Genomic DNA, 20,227 nt, shown 5'->3' with positions numbered 1-20,227 from the left:
GTTAATTATATACACCGCTCAAAAAAAAAAAAAAAAAAAAAAAAACTGTTACCTCTCCAACGGATATTCCTCCTGCAAGACTACACTTTTTATCCGAATAACTGTCTGTTTCCCCTCCCGCAATTTAAACGTAAATCATATAAAAAATATTTCAGGTGCTCACCCTAAACTCACATCAAAGAAAGGCTCTGTTACACCAATAAAAAAAGATAATGATGGCTTTGAGATTTTTATAGGTTGTTTGGGAGATTTCTAGCAGATTGGCTAAAAGCAAAAGATACGCATATCGTAGATGATTAAGGGGAAGAGTTTTTTTCAAATCAGAGTAAGGAGCAGCATCAAAATTTAAAACGAAGAGAATTTTACCACATATGAAGGGGAGGAGCACCCCTTTCTCAATACTTTGCTCTTTACGCTAAAGTTTGAATTTGTGTCCCAATGCTTTATGAATGACTACTCAAGTACAGGACTAGTTTATGTGGAATAAGATGGATGTTTTCCAAGCACTGTAAAATTTCAGCGTAAAGAGCTAGGCCCCCTCATGTATGGTAAAATTGCTGCTTTTTTTAACCTTCAAAATTGCCCCTCGCTTTCAATCGAATTTTTTTTTAATTGTTTAATTGTTTTCTTGATCCGGGAAGAGCTGGAAAAACTGTAATAATATATTTAAATTTCTAAATTTCGCTCTTTCTCCTTTGAAAAGATACGGTCACTCCTGTGCATAATTAAATAAAAAAACAAGTTTTTTTAACTGAAAGTAAGGAGCGACATTAAAACTTAAAACGACCAGAAATTACTTCGTATATGAAAGAGGCTGCTTCCTCATTAACGCCTCGCTCTTTACGCTAAAGTTTGACTCTTTCTCTCAATTCTTCTTTTTAAAACAGTAACAAACTCTAGCGTAAAGAGCGGGGCGTTGATGAGGAAGCAGCCTCTTTCATATACGAAGTAATTTCTGGTCATTTTAAGTTTTAATGTCGCTCCTTACTTTCAGTTAAAAAAACTTGTTTTTTTTTTATTTAATTTCTGGACGTTTTTGAATCAATGCATGTTTTGATTTTGGCTCTCCGCAGAGGAATAATTAAAACAAAATTTGCATTTTTTTTGGCTAAATGGCTTTCTCATAATTTTGATCGAATGATTTTGAGAAAAAAAGAGCGGGGGAGGGAGCCTAGTTGCCCTCCGGTTTTTTGGTTAATTAAAAAGGCAACTAGAATTTTTGATTTTTTAAGAATATTTTTATTAGTAAAATATTTACGTAACTTATAAATTAGCTTAAGTAAAGAACTTTTGTATTCTCATATTTTTATTACATATATGAGGGGGTTCCCCCTTGTCAGATCCTCGCTCTTTACATTAAAGCTTATATTTTGTCCCAATTCATTAAGAATGACCCCAGAATCACGAAAGCTGTAGAATAAATAGTTGAAATTACTAAAAATACTTTAGGATAAAGAGCGAGGTATTAGGAGGAGGTGAGCCCCTCAAATGGGTAATAATTTCTGTTTGTTTTAAGTTTTAATGCTGCTCCTTACTTCCAGCTAAAAGAACTTTTTCATATTTATTTTTTCATTTTTTTTTTAAATAATGCTAGTAAATCCTGCGCTCCCTTCATGGAGATTTTGTTCCGCCATGACAAACTATCGATGGAAAGTTCCCCCAGCATATGCCCCTCTTCTCAACCCCTCCCCCAACCAGAAAAATCCTCCTGAAAACGCCTGTACACTTCCCAATAACCATTACTATTTGTAAGCACTGGTCAAAGTTTGTAACTTGTTGCCCCTCCCACGGGGACTGTGGGGGAGTGAGTCGTCCCCAAAGACATAGTTATAAGGTTTTTCGACTACGCTGAATAAAATGGCTATCTCAGAATTTTGATTTGTTGACTTTGGTAAAATAATTAGCTTGGGAGGGGGCCTAGGTGCCCTCAAATTTTTTTGGTCACTTAAAAAGGGCACTAGAACTTTCCATTTCCGTTAGAATGAGCCTTCTTGCAACATTCTAGGACAACTGGGTCGATACGATCACCCCTGGGAAAAAGAAAAAAACAAAAAAAAAAACAAAAAAACAAAAAAACAAATAAACACGCATCCGTTATCTGCCTTCTGGCAAAAAAATACAAAATTCCGCATTTTTGTAGATAGGAGCTGTAAACTTCTACAGTAGGGTTCTCTGATACGGTGAATCTGATGGTGTGATTTTCGTATTCTATGACTTCTAGGGGGTGTTTCCCCCTATTTTCTGAAATAACGCAAATTTTCTCAGGCTCGTAACTTTTGATGGGTAAGACTAAACTTGATGAAACTTATATATTTAAAACCAGCATTAAAATGCGATTCTTTTGATGTATGTATTGGCATCAAAATTCTATTTTTTAGAGTTTTGGTTACTATTGAGCCGGGTCGCTCCTTACCACAAACTGTTTGACAATCATACCTTTTTTTGTAACTTTTTTCGGCTTTAGAATTCAAATGTGTAATTTATATGATTAAACATGGCATCCATGGTTCCATACCAATTGGACATTACCTTTACAACCTTTTTACCTGCATTAAAAATTAATGCCTCCAAGGTCACGAATAGGGCATAGATCAACGAAAAGTATAGCATGGCTTGACATAAAAAGTATTGTACCAAAGGGGGGACAAAAAAATACTTACCATCGTATTTAGTCAAGGGAGGTTCAATCTAATTTTCACTAAAATGGTGATATCCCCATCAACCTGTGAAATGCAAGCTTTCCAGAAGCCAGGAGCCGGCGTATCCTCCCCCCAGAAAATTCCCCTTTTGAAATCCCCCTCCCCGCAGAAAAACTGAAAATTCCTCCACAGAAAATTCCCCGGTGGAAAATCAACCCAGAAAACTCCCAGGATAAGTCCCCTTGGATAATCTCCCTATGGAAAATTCCGTCAAACACACAGCTGAGCAGCCACAGAAGAAGTATAAAATTGTACCTCAGAATGTCGATCAGACGTCCTAAGCGATAAGAAAAGGACCAGATACCAAAAACGGTTTTAGGACAGGGACTATTTGGTCTCCAATCACTTTCGGCTTATATATATATATAAAAAAAATTAGTAGTCTCTATTTTCAATTGAACTAGTATCCTTCGAAATGTGTATAACCACGAAGGGGAGGCTAGGGATGAAGAAAGGACAGCCCCTTCCTATGCGGAATAAATTTTGCCAATTTTGGGGTTTAATGTTACAGAAATATTCGTAAAAATCAAGAAGCATTCAATATTAATTTCTAATTCCCTCCCACCCCTCCCTTAGAACTAATTCTGCATTTATCTGAAGGCTCAATAAGAGTTAGGATGTTTCGGCATTAAAATGAGCCCTTTGACGCATGTGCCCACCTCCAAAGTTTATAAGACCATCCTTCCCATGAAAACTCTATTTTTTAGCAATGGCAGCCTGCTTAGCTTAAAGCCCTTGTCCGTCTGGCTGGATGGAGGGTTGTCAAACCCGGAAGCAGGGTTATTTGACCTTCAAACTATTTACACAAAATAGCTAATTTTGCAATACTTTCCTAGTTGTGTTTGAGAAAAGGGGGGAGGAGTTTCCAGGGGATATTTTTCCGCGAGAATTTTCTGTGAGGGAATTTTCCGGGGGAGGAATTTACCGAAGGCAAATGCTTAGGTCCCTAGAATCCAATCTTGCCTAGCTTTTTCTTTTTTAGTTTTGAGTTTTTAGTGTCAAGTCATATAGCAGAACACACATAATTTGAAGAAGGAGATAATTAGTTATCATCTTGGAAGATTTGCTACAGTTTTCCAGGCTGAAATGTTTGGATTAAAACAGGCAGCTGGAACACTGATGCAGAAAGCAATTACCGGTAGAAATATATGTATTCCCACTGATAACCAAGCAGGCATTAATGCTCTTCAGAATATATAGAGCCGTCAAAGAAGCGAGTTGGAATGTAAGAAGCATTGAGAAGTCTAGCATCCAAATGAAATAGAATCATTCTGATTTGGACCCTGGACGTTCCGGGATTGAAGAAAATGAGATAGCGGACTATGCCGCCAAGACTAGAAGATCAATGACAGGCTATGGACCAGAACCTTTTATTCCCGTTTCTCAGAGCTGCCGCAAAGTGGCAATAAGTAGATGGAGCATTAGAAGAATGAATCAGAATTGGCAGAGGAAGATAGGATATAATGAAACAAAGGTGGCCAAAACAAATTAAATAAACAAAGGTGTTGAAACCAATGAAACTGGTTGCTAGTCCAATGCGTCTACACTCTAGAGGTATTGGAGACTTCATTGATCACACCTTTTAGATCATGAGAGCCTGATACTTAAAGCACTGTCGTCTGGAAAATTCATATCTGTCAAGAATTGCAAGAAGCCTTGTGCTTGTCCACAGATGCTCCACTTTGATTTATCAGTTCATTAACCAAATTTCAATCTACAGCGCAGTTTAAAAATACGGAGGAGTGGGGAGATCCCTCTTTAGCTTCAAGCTCCACATGAAACTTAAAAGTGTCGTGCTATCCTTTTACGCACTTCAGAGTATCTTGACGAATTCTTGTGGTGCATCTTCTTCAGCCACAGCTTTACATAGCTCCTCCTTAACAAGAGAGTCAAATTCCATAAGGCGATGAGAAGGGGTGATGGAATATGTTATTCCATTATAGGCTAAGGCAAAAAAGCCAACACCTATTCAGGGGAAACTCTGCCTGATATGAAGACTGCTTATTACAAACAGTTACTCGTCGTGTTATTTTTGAATTGCTTCAAAAGGATGACACTGAATATTTTATGGCTTGGTCAATCAGGGAGATGGCCTTATAGTTTCCAGAAGTGGCTTTGTTTCTTCAAAAAAAAGGTGCCTGTAAATGATCTGGCACGCCAGAAAGTCAATATTGAAGGAAGGCTGTTCCGCTTGCTAGGATCGCAGCAACACGTTCCAGATGAACAAACTCTATTTTCCTAATCTAAGAGCAAAACTTGTAGGAAGAGGTTGACTATTGTAGTACGTTGCATACTCTGATTGGAATTAATAGAGATCCACTCAGTTCTCTTGTGCTTCTTTATTTACTGATTATGTTATTCTGATTCATATTTAAAAACATTGATCTAAAGCTATTTAATTGATTTGCCCTTTTTTTTATGTTAATTTGCCTGGGTTGAAAACATTAAACCAAGTAAGATCTGTTTTATATGAAGACAGGCCTGTTATCTTTCCGAAAATAAAGAGAGAGAGAGAGGAAGAGAGAGAGAGAGAGAGAGAGAGAGAGAGAGAGAGAGAGAGAGAGAGAGAGAGAGAGAGAGAGAGAGAGAGAGAGAGAAAGAGAGAGAGAGAGAAAATAGCAATCTATATATATAAAAATAAGTTGTCTGTGTGTCTCTTTGTCGAGTGACGTCATGTCATCAGGTCATCATGTCGTCATTACGACGACCTTAATGACGACCGAATTCCCGGTCACACAAATGACGACCGGGACAAAGGGAATATAAATGACGACCGGGACACTCAAAGAGAAAGCGACCGGGACACAAGGAATGTTCGATTAGCAATCACCATCAACAAAGCACCGGGACACAAATGACAACCGAGACACAGGGAATATAAATGACGACCAGGACATAAGTAAAAAAAAACTAAAAAAACTAAAAAAAGGTAAAAACTACAAAAAAACTAAAAAGAAAAGAAACTAAAAACTAATAAAAAAACTAAAAAAGCTAAAAAACTAAAAAAACTAAAAAAGAAAAAAAAAATAAAAAAAGGAAAAAAACAGAAAAATAAAGGAGAAAAACAAAACTAAAAAAAATAAAAATAAAAATAAAAAAACTAAAAAGGTAAAAACTACAAAAAAACTAAAAAAAAGAAAAAAACTAAAAAAACTAAAAAAAAGTAAAAATAAAAAAAAATAAAAAGAACAAAAGGGGAAAAACACAAAAAATTATTTCATCATATACCAATTCAAAAACGAATGTATATTCAGACCGGGACACCGGGACACAAATGACGACGGGGACACAGGGAATTTACAGACTGGGACACCGGGACGCAAATGACGACCGGGACACAGGGAATATAAATGACGACTGCGACACAGGGACACAACTACAACGGGGACGCCGGGGGGCAAAGGGACACAACTACAATGGCGCGTAACTAATATGGCCCGTAACGACTTACGCGCGTGGGGGGGCTTGGGGGGGTACAAAGCGCCCCCACCAACTAGGTCCACCCCCAACAGCTAGTTAGAAAATAAGACTGATATCCAAAAAGTGAAGCAGTCTTCTGGAAGATCCTTGAACCGCTACTGATTATGCATTGAAAAAAAATGGCTTCATTTAAGCTTTTATTCTTTTTTTTATGGCTACAACAATCTTTTTGAGACTGTCATCTGCTTAAAACCAAAAAGAAAAGTCTACAGTCCTTTAAAATAGTCTAAAAACTAACTTGTATTCAGAACGTGAATAAGTCCTCTGGAAGGTCTTTTAGCACCTACTGTTTGTGCATTAGGGGGAAAAACATTATGTTCTTACAGTTACAAGCTAGATTGGTTAAAATTAGCCTTTTTTTAGATTTTCATCTGTTTAAATGAGGAATAGCGCCACCCCAACACCTAGTTGGTGCACCTTCCTTTGGCCATGCATGGTGATTTTTCATTCAGTGCACCGCATGGTCCATATTTCATATTTTTACAACAATAACTAACAATAATATTAATATCAATATCAATAACTAACATTACAACAATAAATATCAACATTTTCATCAGGAATTTCAGTGGAAATCACATCGTCAATTTCATTAGAAGTAATTTTATCATGTAGCCAGATTAAAATATGTGCGTGTGGCATTCCTCGTTTTTGCCATTCCACTGAGTACATCCAGCATCGCACTGCCCCAAATACTACTCTTTGAGCAGCTTCCTCGGCTGTTGCCATGTCAACAAACAACTTCATGACGGCATAATGCTCAATCCTTATGATGACGTCAGTCAACAAACATGCATGACGTCAGTCAACACACAAACAAACAACTTATTTTTATATATATGGATAGATAGATTACTCAAAGATAATAATTACAAAGTTATTCACATATATTTTGACAAGGGATTACAACAATTCAAAACATTAAAAAAGAAAAGTAGAAGTTTGAAGCTTAGTAGAAATTGTTGTTAGAAATTGGACTTCGTTGATAATTAAACATCTTTGAATAGACTCCGCATGAAAATGTATTAAATTGCATAAGCACCAAAAAATAGTAATTGCACAGATATTTCCATATATTTTAACCAAGGATAACAACAATACAAAAGCCTTAAAAATAAAACCCGAAGTTTGAAGCTTAGTAGAAATCGTTGTTAGAAAAACGTCATTACTGTATTACTTTTCTTATAATAGTTAAGTTACCGGTAATTTGCCAAGCTAGAAATGATATCTTTCAAAGCTATATTATTCCTGTATCTAGCAACTTTCGTCTGTGCAAAAGAGGATGATGTCATCGTTATTGGCGAGGATAATTGGAAAGACTTGTTAAAAGGCGAATGGATGATTGAGTTTCATGCTCGATGGTGTCCAGCATGTAGGACTCTTCAGCCTGTCTGGGAAGATCTGGGATCCTGGAGTGATGATCTTGGCATTAAGGTCGCAAGAGTAGATGTCACTGATGCTCCTGCTTTAATTGGAAGGTTTATGACCACAGCTCTACCGACAATATTTCATGCTATTGACGGGGAGTTTAGAAAATACAAAGGACCAAGAGGAAAAGACGATTTTATTACATTCATTGAAGAAAAGAAATGGAAAGAAATTGAGCCACTGTCTTCATGGAAAGCACCTGATTCAGTTTGGATGTCTACTGTAGCTTGGTTTTTCAAAATGTCAATGTTTTTGAGGGGAGCTTTCATCTACCTGACAGAAGATGTGGGTGTGCCTTATTGGGCTGGCTATTGTATTTTTGCAGCTCTTAGTGTCACCGTTGGTGCAATTCCAAGCTTAATATTCTTGGTATTCTTCACCCACCTTCTTTGCCCGCCAAAATCTGAACCAAAGAAGAAAGCAAAATCAGATGATGAAAAGGACAATGAACATGAGGACAAGGATAATGTCGTGGCTGAAGATTTAATTGACCAGGCCGTAGAAAAGAAAAACCGAGGAGACTGCGCAGCGAGATTCTGAGCCTGATTTAGATGTAGAGCAGATGGGTAGTCCCCGAAGTCTTAGAAAGCGAAAGTCCCGGAAAGATTAAAGCTCCTGTGAACCTCATCAATCTGGAACATTTTCTCCTTTTTTTTTAATTATCTTGATCTGATGTTTTTTTGATTGGAAATAATCTATGTCTCTTTGGAATGATAATAAAAATAAAGTCTTGATTCAGAGTTTGTTGTGTGAACACATTATTTCTGGATATTAACCTATCAATAAAGTAAGGCTTCTCCCTGCGTTATTTTCCCTAGAGACAATTATAATCCGATTGTCTTATTTAACTGCTATTGACATTAAATCGCATGGGATTTAGTGACTTAATAAGTACAGAGTCGTGAAGAAAGAGATTCAATTAGCAGTATCTATCAATGAAAGTTCTTAAGCCAAATCTATTAAGTGAGCATCTATTAGACAACATATTTATGATAGCTGTATAGGAAAAATAGTAAATAGTGTTTTTTGAAAAAAAAAACCTGTAATTTTTTTGGCGAAAAAAGGGATAAAAATCGTCGAGTTTTCTAACTTTGCAGAAGGGAGCGGGAACGGTACAGAAGTGCCGTAGTACCAGCCGTACTTTTGTACTTAAACTGCTGGGGATAAGTGTACTGGGTCCCGCACTTCCCATTTTGTTAGAAAAGTGAGAAGTTTAGTAGAGTGCGCAATATGCAGTAGGTAAATTAATATTAATTTTCAACCCGATACTGACCTTTATTACAAGATCGATGCTGGACGGCATAAAAATAGACACAATATGCTCTAAAGTTATTGGTTACTACGATCCTGAAGTGATTCAAGAAGCCCAGCAAGTGGCTCATTCCTAACTGAATGTTTCTAACCGTATGGTTAAGCATAACAAATCTGAAGATACTGTGCTTGACATGTGCAAATGGCTTAATCTTGCTGCTAAGGAAAAACATCAAATTCCAAAATTTCTGATTTTCTCACCTTGCGAAGTCCCAACTATTGGCCATGCGGTAGTTGCTACTCTGACGTCTAAAGTTAATGAATTAGCTTCTAAGGTTGACGGTTTTTCTGCAGTCTCTAGCCAATCTGCTGTGAATTGGACCTCACTTGAATCACCGCCAAAACCGGTAGATCCTATGCCTGTTACCTGCTCATTGGTCCTAAGAAACTGGCCTAAGGATCTCACATTCCCCCGTTCCAGAAAATAATTTCTGGATAGCCTATGCCTGGCAGTCAGCAGTAATATAGCCGAGCTGAAGCACTCAGATAACGAATGAAAAGTGGTAGTTAGGTCAAAGGCTACTGCTAACAGTCTAGCTGATAAAGCAAAGAAATTTCAGCGTGACATAATTGCATCTGTGAAGTCCCCCGCGCATATTGGAATTATTCAAAGTGTGCCTCCTGAAATAGATGAAACTTCATTTCAGAGCATGATCTCCAAATGCACGAAAACCGTACGCCGTAGATCTTCTCAGGTTCATAAGACGTACTTTGAATCATGGTATGATCTGGAGGAGTTTCTCGAAGACTCGATTAAAATCGGGTACAAAAGACTTCACATTCAGGAGTATTTATTCCTGCCAAAACGCTTTTTTCGTGTCATACCCGTGGGCATTTATCTAAAGACTTCCTCAACAGACCCACCTATTAAAGATGTGGATCAGTAAATCACACTCATCAGTAGTGTGATCGGAGATTTACTGGATCAGTAAATCACCGATCGTAATAGTCCCTGGTCAGAGCGTATGTTTTGTTCTGAATGCAATATAGCTGGGCATACTTGTCACAGCGTAAAATGCCTGAATAATTAACAACCTACAGAGAAGACCACGAAAATAGCACCTAGATCTTGCTACGTCTACCGACTTATTAAGGACTTTTTGGTTTATTTCATGGAATATTAACGGTAATGTTGTTGCAAAGATTCCTATTTTTGAAAAAGTACTAACTCAATCTGATGTGCTCTGCATCCAAGAACACCTTTTGACGGTCCGCTCCCTTGGCCTTGTCAAAATCAGTCCAAATTACGCTACGTATTCTGTACCAGCAAAGTCAATTCATTCCCAAGGTAGACTCTCCAGCGGTATTACCACTTTAGTGACGACCAACCTAAAATCAAGTGCCTTCGATTCTAATGATGCTTACATAGCTCTCCGTGTGGAAAACACTGTCATTATCAACGTCTACCTCCCCACTGACTATCGAGATGAGAATTCAGAAAGGTCGTTTGCCCTTGCTTCAGAGAAGCTTAGTTCGTGTATTGAGGAAATAAATAAGCTAAGCATTCCATGCAGAGAGTGAAGGGGGGGGGGTAGCCCTTAATAACTTAGAAATGATTTCTGTTTCTTTCAAGTTTTAACGTTGTAGTTTTGTTGTTGTTTAAGTTTGTTATGTTTAAAGGTATAAAAAATATTTGGTTCAAGAGGCACTTCTAGGGCCAGACGAAGAACAAGAATAACATTCGAAATAATTTTATACTATTTTCCTTAAAAAAAAATCCAGGTGGCAATTCGTGCTCCAGACTTCGTGCGCTGCGTGGTAGAATCACTCGAGCAGGAAAACGCTTGCTGAAACACGAACGAAGGATTTTCGGGAAAACTCAGTGAAGGAAAAATATGTTGAATAATTACTAACACTTAATCCTCTAAACTTTTTACTGAAGATTCCAAAGAAAATTCTGTCAAGTTGTACATATTTTTTTTTCAGAGGAGAACAATGGGTTATTCAGAACCCTCTCCCATGTTATCCTTGTAAGATTAAATAAAAAAAAACAACTAGTTTTTTTAACTGAAAGTAAGGAGTTACATTAAAACTCAAAACAAACAGAAATTACTCCGTGTATGAGAAGGGGTTGTTCCCTTTTCAACGCCCCGCTTTTTACGCTAAAGTTTGACTTTCTCTCAATCCTACTTCATTAAACAGTAAAAGAATTTAGCGTAAAGAGCGGGGCGTTGAGAAGGGAGCAGAACCTTTCTTGCACGGAGTAATTTCTTTTTGTTTTAGGTCTCTCGCCCTCTTCATTGAATTTCTCTTCCCCCTTGACATATTCCTCCAAGAAAAGATCCTGGAAAATAAAATAAAATAAATAAACATGCACCCGTTATAGCAAAATATACGAAGTTCCACATTTTGTAGATAGGACCTTGAAACTTTACAATAGGGTTCTCTGATACGCTGAATGAGATGGTGTGATTGTTGTTAAAATTCTATGACTTTTAGGGGGTGTTTCCGACTCTTTTCCAAAATAAGGCAAATTTTTCTCAGGCTTGTAACTTTTGATGACAAAGACTAAATTTGATGAAACTTATATATTTAAAATCAGCATAAAAATTCAATTCTTTTGATTTATCTTTTAGTATCAAAATTTCGTTTTTAGAGTTTCGTTAACTATTGAGCCGGGTCGCCCCTTACTACAGTTCGTTACCACGAACTGTCTGATAGGGGCTAGGCTTTATTACAAGAGCGATTACCTGGGTTTAATTTAAAAAGTGAAAGTGCAAAAATATCTCATATTTTCAAATAAAAATTTAAACATTAGTTTTTCAAGGTATTTTGAATCATTACAATCATTCAAGGTTACTCGACAAGACTTTTATTCAAGAGGAAAACATGTAAAGTATATGATAGCCCCTCGAAATTAAATAGACGGTAACACAATCAATACATGTTGATCAATGACCTAAGAGTAACCTTGCTCTTAGGTCAGGAGCTCTTAGCTGGAGAGCATTTCTTACTCTCCAGCAAAAAAAATGCTTGATTTTTTCTTACCAAAGTTACATAAAAGTTCGAAAATGAAGTTCTAATAAAAGCTCTTCGTGATGTTTTGTATCGCTGTAGTTGTTTAAGGCCGCTGTTCAAAAATTTAGAAAAATAAAGTGAAGCACTCTATTTAGAAAGCACTCTACCCAAGAGGGAAAGTGCACGGAGTAAATGATAGCCTTTCAAAACTGAAAGTTCGGTTGCACAATTAATCTATCTCATGAGGAATATCCTGGATTTATGTCAGAAATTTTAAATATGTTAAGGTTTGAAACAAAAGTTCAAATATAAGCTCTGCACGGTATTTTGTTTCACTATAAATCTTTATAAAAATCAGCATAAATAATAACAAACTTAAAAAATCTGACAAATAAGGTAAGACAATTTTTTTTAAAAGCACTCTACCAAAGAGGGCAAGGGAATGGAGTAAATGATACCCCTCCAATACTGAAGGTTCGGTGGCACAATTAATCTATCTCATGAGAAATACCCTCTATTTAGGTCAGAAGCTTTAAATACGTTAAAGTTTGAAACAAAAGTCCAAGTATAAGCTCTGCGCGGCATTGTGCATCACTATAAATCATTAAAAAATCAACATAAATTATAACAAACTTAAAAAACCTGACAAATAAGGTAAAACAATGTTTTTGAAAGCACTTTATTCAAGAGGAAAGTACACAAAGTAAATGATAGCCTTTCAAAATTGAAGGGTCGGTAGCACAATTAATAGCCATGTCTGTAAGTGGGAGAGCGGAATACAGAAGATTAAAGGCCGTCATCTATGACTTGAGGTGTAGTTGTATAGAGCCTTTAATTTACTTACCGGCACCTATCTGCTCAGCCTCACCAAATTACATAATTGTGAGGGTTGGTTACAATGAAGCTGAACGACTGAACGACATGCAAAAGAATTATCTTCCCAGATTTTGTGCATTTGGATACAGACCTGTCACGGGATTTCGCTGAAATCTCATTAACCTTGTGATTATCTTGATATAGTATTTTCTAATGAATGGCAGCTATCAAAAACAAACTAACATCAACAAAGGTGTTTAATTGACTTTGTTTTCATGGTTGGCGCCTATTTTATATGGCTTATATTCAGCCGCTGTTAATAACATGGGATTTGTTAGCGTAATAAATATTCAAATTTAAAACTCTTACTTTTTTATTTGTATAAATCGAATTTCTTTTTAATTACTTTTTTTTATTTTTGAGCCGTGTACACGGGGTTGATGTTTTATATTTCATAGTTGTAGTTATGTTTTACGAAATACTGTTTACATATTGTGATTTCCAGGGACAACATTGCTTTATAAGAAAGGCAAATAAATTCCTTCTTATTGCCATAAAAAGAAAATAAACACCAAAAAAATGTTGTTCTTACGTGCAGGCGCGTACGCAGACTTTTGTTTCGGGGGTTGCATAGCCTACCCATTTTACAACCCATGTAGTGGGCTACAACCTATTGCGGGTAGTCCAGCATATTTTCTTTGCTTCCTGTTATTCTTTTGCTATAATAATTTTTTTTTAATATGTCTCTAACTATTAATTGTTTTCCATATGATTAGATCTTAGACAAATAACTATAAAAGTGGCAAAACCGGTAAAAGTAGCAAAAGTGGCAACATACCTTTGCAGTGGTGATATGAGGGTGAGAGAGAGAGAGAGGGGGGGGGCTTAACACGGAAAAAACCTGCAAAGTAAAATCTGATTGGACAACATTGAATAGTGACAGAACCATTGTAAAAAGTATCAAACAGTTCGTGGTAACGAATTGTTGCAAGGAGCAACCCGGCTCAATAGTAAACGAAACTCTAAAAAACGGAATTTTGATGCTAAAACATACATCAGAAGAATCGGATCTTCATGCCGATTTTAAATATATAAGTTTCATCAAATTAAGTCTTTGTCATCAAAAGTTACGAGCCTGAGAAAATTTGCCTTATTTCGGAAAACAGGGCAGAAAACCCCCTAAAAGTCATAGAATCTTAACGAAAATCACACCAACGCATTCAGCGTATCAGAGAACCCTATTGCAAAAATCCCTATTCCTAAATTCCTATCAAGCTCCTACCTACAAAAATGCAGAATTTTGTATTTTTTGCCAGAAGACAGGTCACGGGTGCGTGTTTATTTGTTTATTAAATATAAAAAAAACAAGTTCTTTAAATGAAAGTAAGGAGCGACATTAAAACTTAAAACGAACAGAAATTACTCCGTATATGAAAGGGGCTTTTCATTCTCAACGCCCCGCTCTTTACGCTAAAGTTTGACTTTTTCTCTTAACTCTACATTTTAAAACAGTAAAAAACTTTACCGTAAAGAGCGGGGCGTTGAGAAGGAAAAGCCCCTTTCATATACGGAGTAATTTCTGTTCATTTTAAGTTTTAATGTCGCTCCTTACTTTCATTTAAAAAACTTGTTTTTTTTATTTAATTTCTGAACGTTTTTGAATCAATGCATGTTTTGATTTTGGCTCTCCGCAGAGGAATAATTAAAACGAAATTTGTATATTTTTTTTTTTTTGGCTAAACGGCTTTCTCATAATTTTGACCGAATGATTTTGAGAAAAAAAAGAGCGGGAAAGGAAGCCTAGTTGCCCTCTGATTTTCGGTTAATTAAAAAGGCAACTAGAGCTTTTAGTTTTTTACGAATCTTTTTATAAGTAAAAGATATACGTAACTTATAAATTAGCTTACGTAAAGAACTTTTGTATTCTCATGTTTCTATTACATATATGAGGGGGTTCGCCCCCTCGTCAGTACCTCGCTCTTTACACTAAAGCTTAAATTTTGTCCCAATTCATTAAGAATGACTCCTGAATCACAAAAGCCGATGAATAAATAGTTGAAATTACTAAAAATACTTTAGCGTAAAGAGCGAGGTATTAGGAGGAGGTGAGCCCCTCATATGGGTAATAATTTCTTTTCGTTGTAAGTTTTAATCCTGCTGCTTACTTCCAGCTGAAAAAACTTTCATATTTATTTTTTCATTTTTTTTAAGTAATGCTAGTAAATCCTGCGCTCCCTTCATGGAGATTTTCTTTCCCCATGACAAATTCCTCGATGGAAAGTTCCCCCAGCATATCTCCCTCTTCTCAACCCCTGCCTTCAACCAAAAAATCCTCCTGAAAACGCCTGTACACTTCCCAATAACCATTACTATATGTAAGCACTGGTCGAAGTTTTGAACTTTTAACCCCTCCCACGGGGACTCTGGGGGAGTAATTCGTCCCCAAAGACATAGTTATAAGGTTTTTCGACTACGCTGAATAAAATGGCTATCTCAGAATTTTGATCCGTTGACTTTGGTAGAATAATTAGCGTGGGAGGGGGCCTAGGTGCCCTCCAATTTTTTTGGTCACTTAAAAAGGGCACTAGAGCTTTTCATTTCCGTTAGAATGAGCCCTTTTGCAATATTTTAGGACAACTGGGTCGATTCGATCACCCCTGGGGAAAAAACAACAACAAAAAAAAACAAACAAACAAACAATAAACACGCATCCGTGATCTGCCTTCTGGCAAAAAATATAAAATTCCACATCTTTGAAGATAGGAGCTTGAAACTTCTACAGTAGGGTTCTCTGATATGCTGAATCTGATGGTGTGATTTTCGTTAAGGTTCTATGACTTTTAGGGGGTGTTTTCCCCTATTTTCTAAAATAACGCAAATTTTCTCAGGCTCGTAACTTTTGATGGGTAAGACTAAACTTGATGAAACTTATATATTTAAAATCAGCATTAAAATGCGATTCTTTTGATGTAGCTATTGGTACCAAAATTTCAATTTTTAGAGTTTTGGTTACTATTGAGCCGGGTCGCTCCTTACTACAGTTCGTTACCACGAACTGTTTGATTTGTTTGTTTTTTTTCCTTTTCCCCAGGGGTCATCGTATCGACCAAATGGTCCTAAAATGTCGCAAAAGGTCTCATTCTAACGGGAATGAAAAGTTCTAGTGCCCTTTTTAAGTGATCAAAAAAATTGGAGGGCACCTAGGCCCCCTCCCACGCTCATTTTTTCCCCAAAGTCAACGGATCAAAATTTTGAGATAGCCATTTTGTTCCAAATAGTCGAAAACTACTATAACTATGTCTTCGGGGATTTTTTTGGCTTGGGGGGTGGGATTAAGGGGAGGGGGCTATGTGGGAGGATCTTTCCTTGGAGAAATATGTCACGGGGGAAGAGAAACTCAATGTATAGGGCACAGGATTTGCTAGCATTACTATAAAAAAAAATGAAAAAATAAACATGAAAAAGTTTTTTCAATTGAAAGTAAGGAGTAGCATTAAAACTTAAAACGAACAGAGATTATTACGCATATTAGGGTTCTAAAAATACTCTAGCATAAAGAGCGAGTTATTTAGGAGGAGATAAATACCTCGCTCTTTATGCTAAAGTATTTTTAGTAATTCAACTATTTATTCTACGGCCTTTGTGATTCAGAGGTCATTCTTAAAGAATTGGGACAAAACTTAAGATTTAGCTTAAAGAGCGAGGTATTGACGAGGGGACAAACCCCCTCATATGCATAATAAAAATGTATGAATATAAAAGTTTGTTACGTAAGTTAATTCTTAAGTTACGTATATTTTTTACTAACAAAACGTTCGTTAAAAATTAAAAGTTCTAGTTGCCTTTTTAAGTAACCGAAAAATTGGAGGGCAACTAGGCCTCCTTCCCCACCCCTTATTCCTCAAAATCGTCTGATCAAAACTAAGAGAAAGCCATTTAGCCAAAAAAAAGAATTAATATGCAAATTTCATTTTAATAATTTTGTGCGGAGAGCCAAAATCAAACATGCATTATTTCAAAAACGTTCACAAATTAAATAAAAAAACTAGTTTTTTCAACTGAAAGTAAGGAGCGACATTGAAACTTAAAACGAACAGAAATTACTCCGTATATGAAATGGGTTGTCCCCTCTGCAATTCCTTGCTCTTTATGCTAAAGTTTGACGAAAGCAAGCGCTTTTTCAGTGTCTACCCTCAGTATTTAAGGTCCTAACGAAAGACCTCAGTTTTACATATATCCACTATAGTGCTTCTGTCTCAAATTTAAACCGCTGTATCTGCTATCATTCATTACAAACTTCAGCAGAACATCTTGATGAAGAGGAGAGAGATTATGATCATTTACCTCTGTATTTTGATATTATGGTTTCTTCTGGCATATACTCTACCAACCCTCAATGTCGCATAAGTGGTTTGAAAAACATGATTGGTCTAGTGCGAACATGCCTCTTTACCTTGCTACACTTGGAGCTCTACTGTCCACCGTACGTGTCCCTTTCCATCTTCTTTGCACAAATGCGTACCGTATTATTGACAATACTCGTGCTGATTTGAATCGCTATTATCGTGACATTATCTTATGTATAAAGCAAGTTGAAGATGTGGCCATCCCGCTGATCCGTGTCAGGCGGAAATACCAAAAAACCAATTTGGAAGTGTGATCCTTTGCTGAAAAAAGTCAAGAATAAGGCCAAATTCTGGTTAAGAATCTGGTCTGCCTGTGATCGACCTTCTCGGGGTACTGTGTTTGATCTAAATCAAAAGACGAAACTCGAATATAAACGCCATCTTCGTGCCGTTCGTTACTCCGGTGAAACTTTTCCGAAAAGTAATAGTGAGTGGCGAAAAGTGATAAATTCTGCCAAGTTTCCGGATGCAAGTTCTAGTGATATTATATCTCGTCCATCTTGGATCGAACATAAATATTTTCGAAAGTTAATTATGCAGTGCATAAGTGTTTCTCATGTTTGCTCGAAAAAAATTTGCCGTTACGTTTATGTCAGAGACATGTGATTTCATTTGAAAAGTGGGCTATTGTTAAAGGTATTAAGGGTTTAAAATCAAAATCTTTGGATATTGATGGGATTAGTGTTTTGAATCTTGTTCCGAATTCTTTTGAACTGGTATCTCATCTCAAACTGTTTTGTCAAATGTGTTTGAGTAGTTCGTGTGTGCCCGACTCGTTCTTATGCGGTAGCGTTACGTCACTTCTAAAAAAAATGAAAAGATCCGGTTTCTTGTAGTTCTTATAGGCCCATAACGGTAGCTTGTACTCTTAGCAAGCTTTTTGAACATCTCCTACTACCTTATATCACTAAGCTTGTTCTAAATGATGATAATCAATTTTGTTTTAGATCTGGGCTAAGCTGTCAGCATGTTCACCGTGCTTTGACTTATTTATGAAAAGATGCCCATCGCACTCGTCGCGTACTTCATTTGGCAACCTTAGACTTGACTAAAGCATTTGACAGTGTTTTTCATACTCAAGAATGGACAGCATTATGCCAGAGAGGAGTAAATCCGTCGGTAATTCACGTGTTTCGTTTTTGGTACTCCCATTCTTACCTTCGCCTTAAGTCATTAGATAATTCTTATTTTGGTCATATCCCTGTTCGTTGCAGTGTAAGACAAGGGGGAGTTCTTTCGCCGTATATTTTTAATGCTTGTATTGAAAATGTATTATCAAAAATATCGACAACGTGCCTGCTAGGACCATCTGATATCTCATATCTGGCTTATGCGGATGACCATCTTCTGATTAGTCAAACTGAGTCTGGTCTTGCCCGTTCAGTGAAGTCAGTTACTTCTGCTTTCTGTGATATCGGCCTGTTCCTAAATATTGACAAGTGCGAGTTTCTTGTTTTCAACGGTAATAATTGTTCAGAATCACTATACTGCGGTGGTTTTAGTATTCCTCGTGTTAAATCGTTTCGTTGGCTTGGTATAACAGTTTGCGATTCTATGAATTCTCTCCGGTCTCGTGCTGTCAAAGACATTAGTGATAAGCTGAGGCTCGGTTCTCTAAGATTGTAGCAAATCGTGGACACTATAGGAGAAGAGCGCTAACTCGGCTTTACTCAAATTTTTGTGATCATTCTGTGCTCTTCTGTTCTCGTATTAGGCCACTTCTGTTGACTGGTGATCTAAAACGTATTCGCATAAATTATTACCGGTACTGTAAATTTCTTTTATGTCTACCTCGTTCTTACCTGAATACAAAACTGGTTAAAAAGTATTGTGCGACAGATATTACTGGTGCTTTCGAAAAATTATCTGCGAAGCTAGCTATTGAAGCGCTTTATAGGCTAGGATGTTTTCATCGCCTTATCCGTCTTTTTTCTGTATGTGATTAAATTTGTTTCTTTTGTATTACTTTTGCTGTTTTTCTTTTGTATTTTACTCCACTTAACCTCTGTTTTGTGAAGTGGGTGATAAATAAATTACTATTATTTATTATTAATTCTACTTTTTAAAACAATTAAAAATTTTAGCGTAAAGAGCGAGGAATTGCAGAGGAGACAACCCATTTCATATACGGAGTAATTTCTGTTCGTTTTGAGTTTCAATGTCACTCCTTGCTTTCAGTTGAAAAAACTAGTTTTTTTTATTAAATAATAGCAGACGCTGAACTTGAACTTGAAACGTACTATAATAGTAATTGTTATTATTTGATAACTCTTCCATATTCTATACCCTTCTAATCCCTGTGAGGCAATTGGCAAAAGTGATCAAAGAGCTCTTTCTATCAATCGCAATGGAAACCATATGGTAAAATTTTCGTAAACAAATTATGGTTTCTGTAGTGTTTAATAATGTGAACTTGACTTGTTATAAATGAAAAATGAAAAATGAGCCATTTGGTACCATGAGAGTACTATATGGTACTATAAGTAATATAAAGATACTTTATAGTGCTAATAAGGTAAATATATACTAAAAAAATTGAGCCGTTTCTTTTGATGCTTAAATTATGCAGGCTTATCTTAGAATTGACAAGATTTTTGAAGAGACTAAATTTCAGCTGGGGGTGCAAATTCGGCTCTGGGGGGGAATCGAGGTCTAGGTGGGGCAACTACCCCTCCTAAATTTAACTACATCTGCGTGCATTAAAAAATTATAAGTTGTGTGTTAACATGCTAGCCTATTGTCAATATAGATTATTCAAAACAAAATGAATCTAGTAGTCTAAGCCGTATCTCGAATTTTCGTTCGGGGGGGGGGGAATAAAAAAACACTTCAAAAGTTGCTTATTTGTTACTTTTTAGTACATCGGGCAAAAATATTGGAATGATTGTTCAAACAGGGCAATCCCCCTCGATACGGCCCTGCTATGAGTATTAAAAAATTCTGGTTAGGCCAAAATAAATTTAGATCCTTAATTGAAATCAAAATTTTATCAGCTAAAGTTAAGCTAATTATATATTTTTCTTATTCCGCTGGGTATTGCACCATCAGTGATACTCGGAGTTCTAAATTTCCATGAAACTCGTTTTTAAGCGCCACACTTTTCGCACTTGACGGTTTGCTGTTGTCTTT

The 20,227-nt window shown here is 36.6% G+C and overlaps 1 protein-coding gene and 1 long non-coding RNA gene across 3 annotated transcripts in view; both read left to right on the top strand.

Moving 5' to 3' along the window:
- LOC136027446 (uncharacterized) overlaps nt 1-20,227 on the top strand; it is a 100,884-nt gene that overhangs the window by 56,023 nt on the left and 24,634 nt on the right. The gene's annotated exons all lie outside the window — the stretch shown is intronic.
- On the top strand, nt 5,566-10,889 carry LOC136027442 (thioredoxin-related transmembrane protein 1-like). The gene has a single exon (XM_065704723.1). The coding sequence runs from the start codon at nt 7,401-7,403 to the stop codon at nt 8,145-8,147; it is 747 nt and encodes a 248-aa protein (XP_065560795.1). The 5' UTR covers nt 5,566-7,400; the 3' UTR covers nt 8,148-10,889.

This window comes from Artemia franciscana, chromosome 5 (genome assembly GCF_032884065.1).
Source record: "Artemia franciscana chromosome 5, ASM3288406v1, whole genome shotgun sequence".
NCBI classification, from domain to species: domain Eukaryota; kingdom Metazoa; phylum Arthropoda; class Branchiopoda; order Anostraca; family Artemiidae; genus Artemia; species Artemia franciscana.
Note: the sequence above shows the minus strand (reverse complement) of the source record. Positions and strands in the feature narration are given on the sequence as shown.

Bases quoted from the DNA above. Each gene is read 5' to 3' on its own strand.
- LOC136027442 (XM_065704723.1), top strand. From the start codon at position 7,401: ATGATATCTTTCAAAGCTATATTATTCCTGTATCTAGCAACTTTCGTC.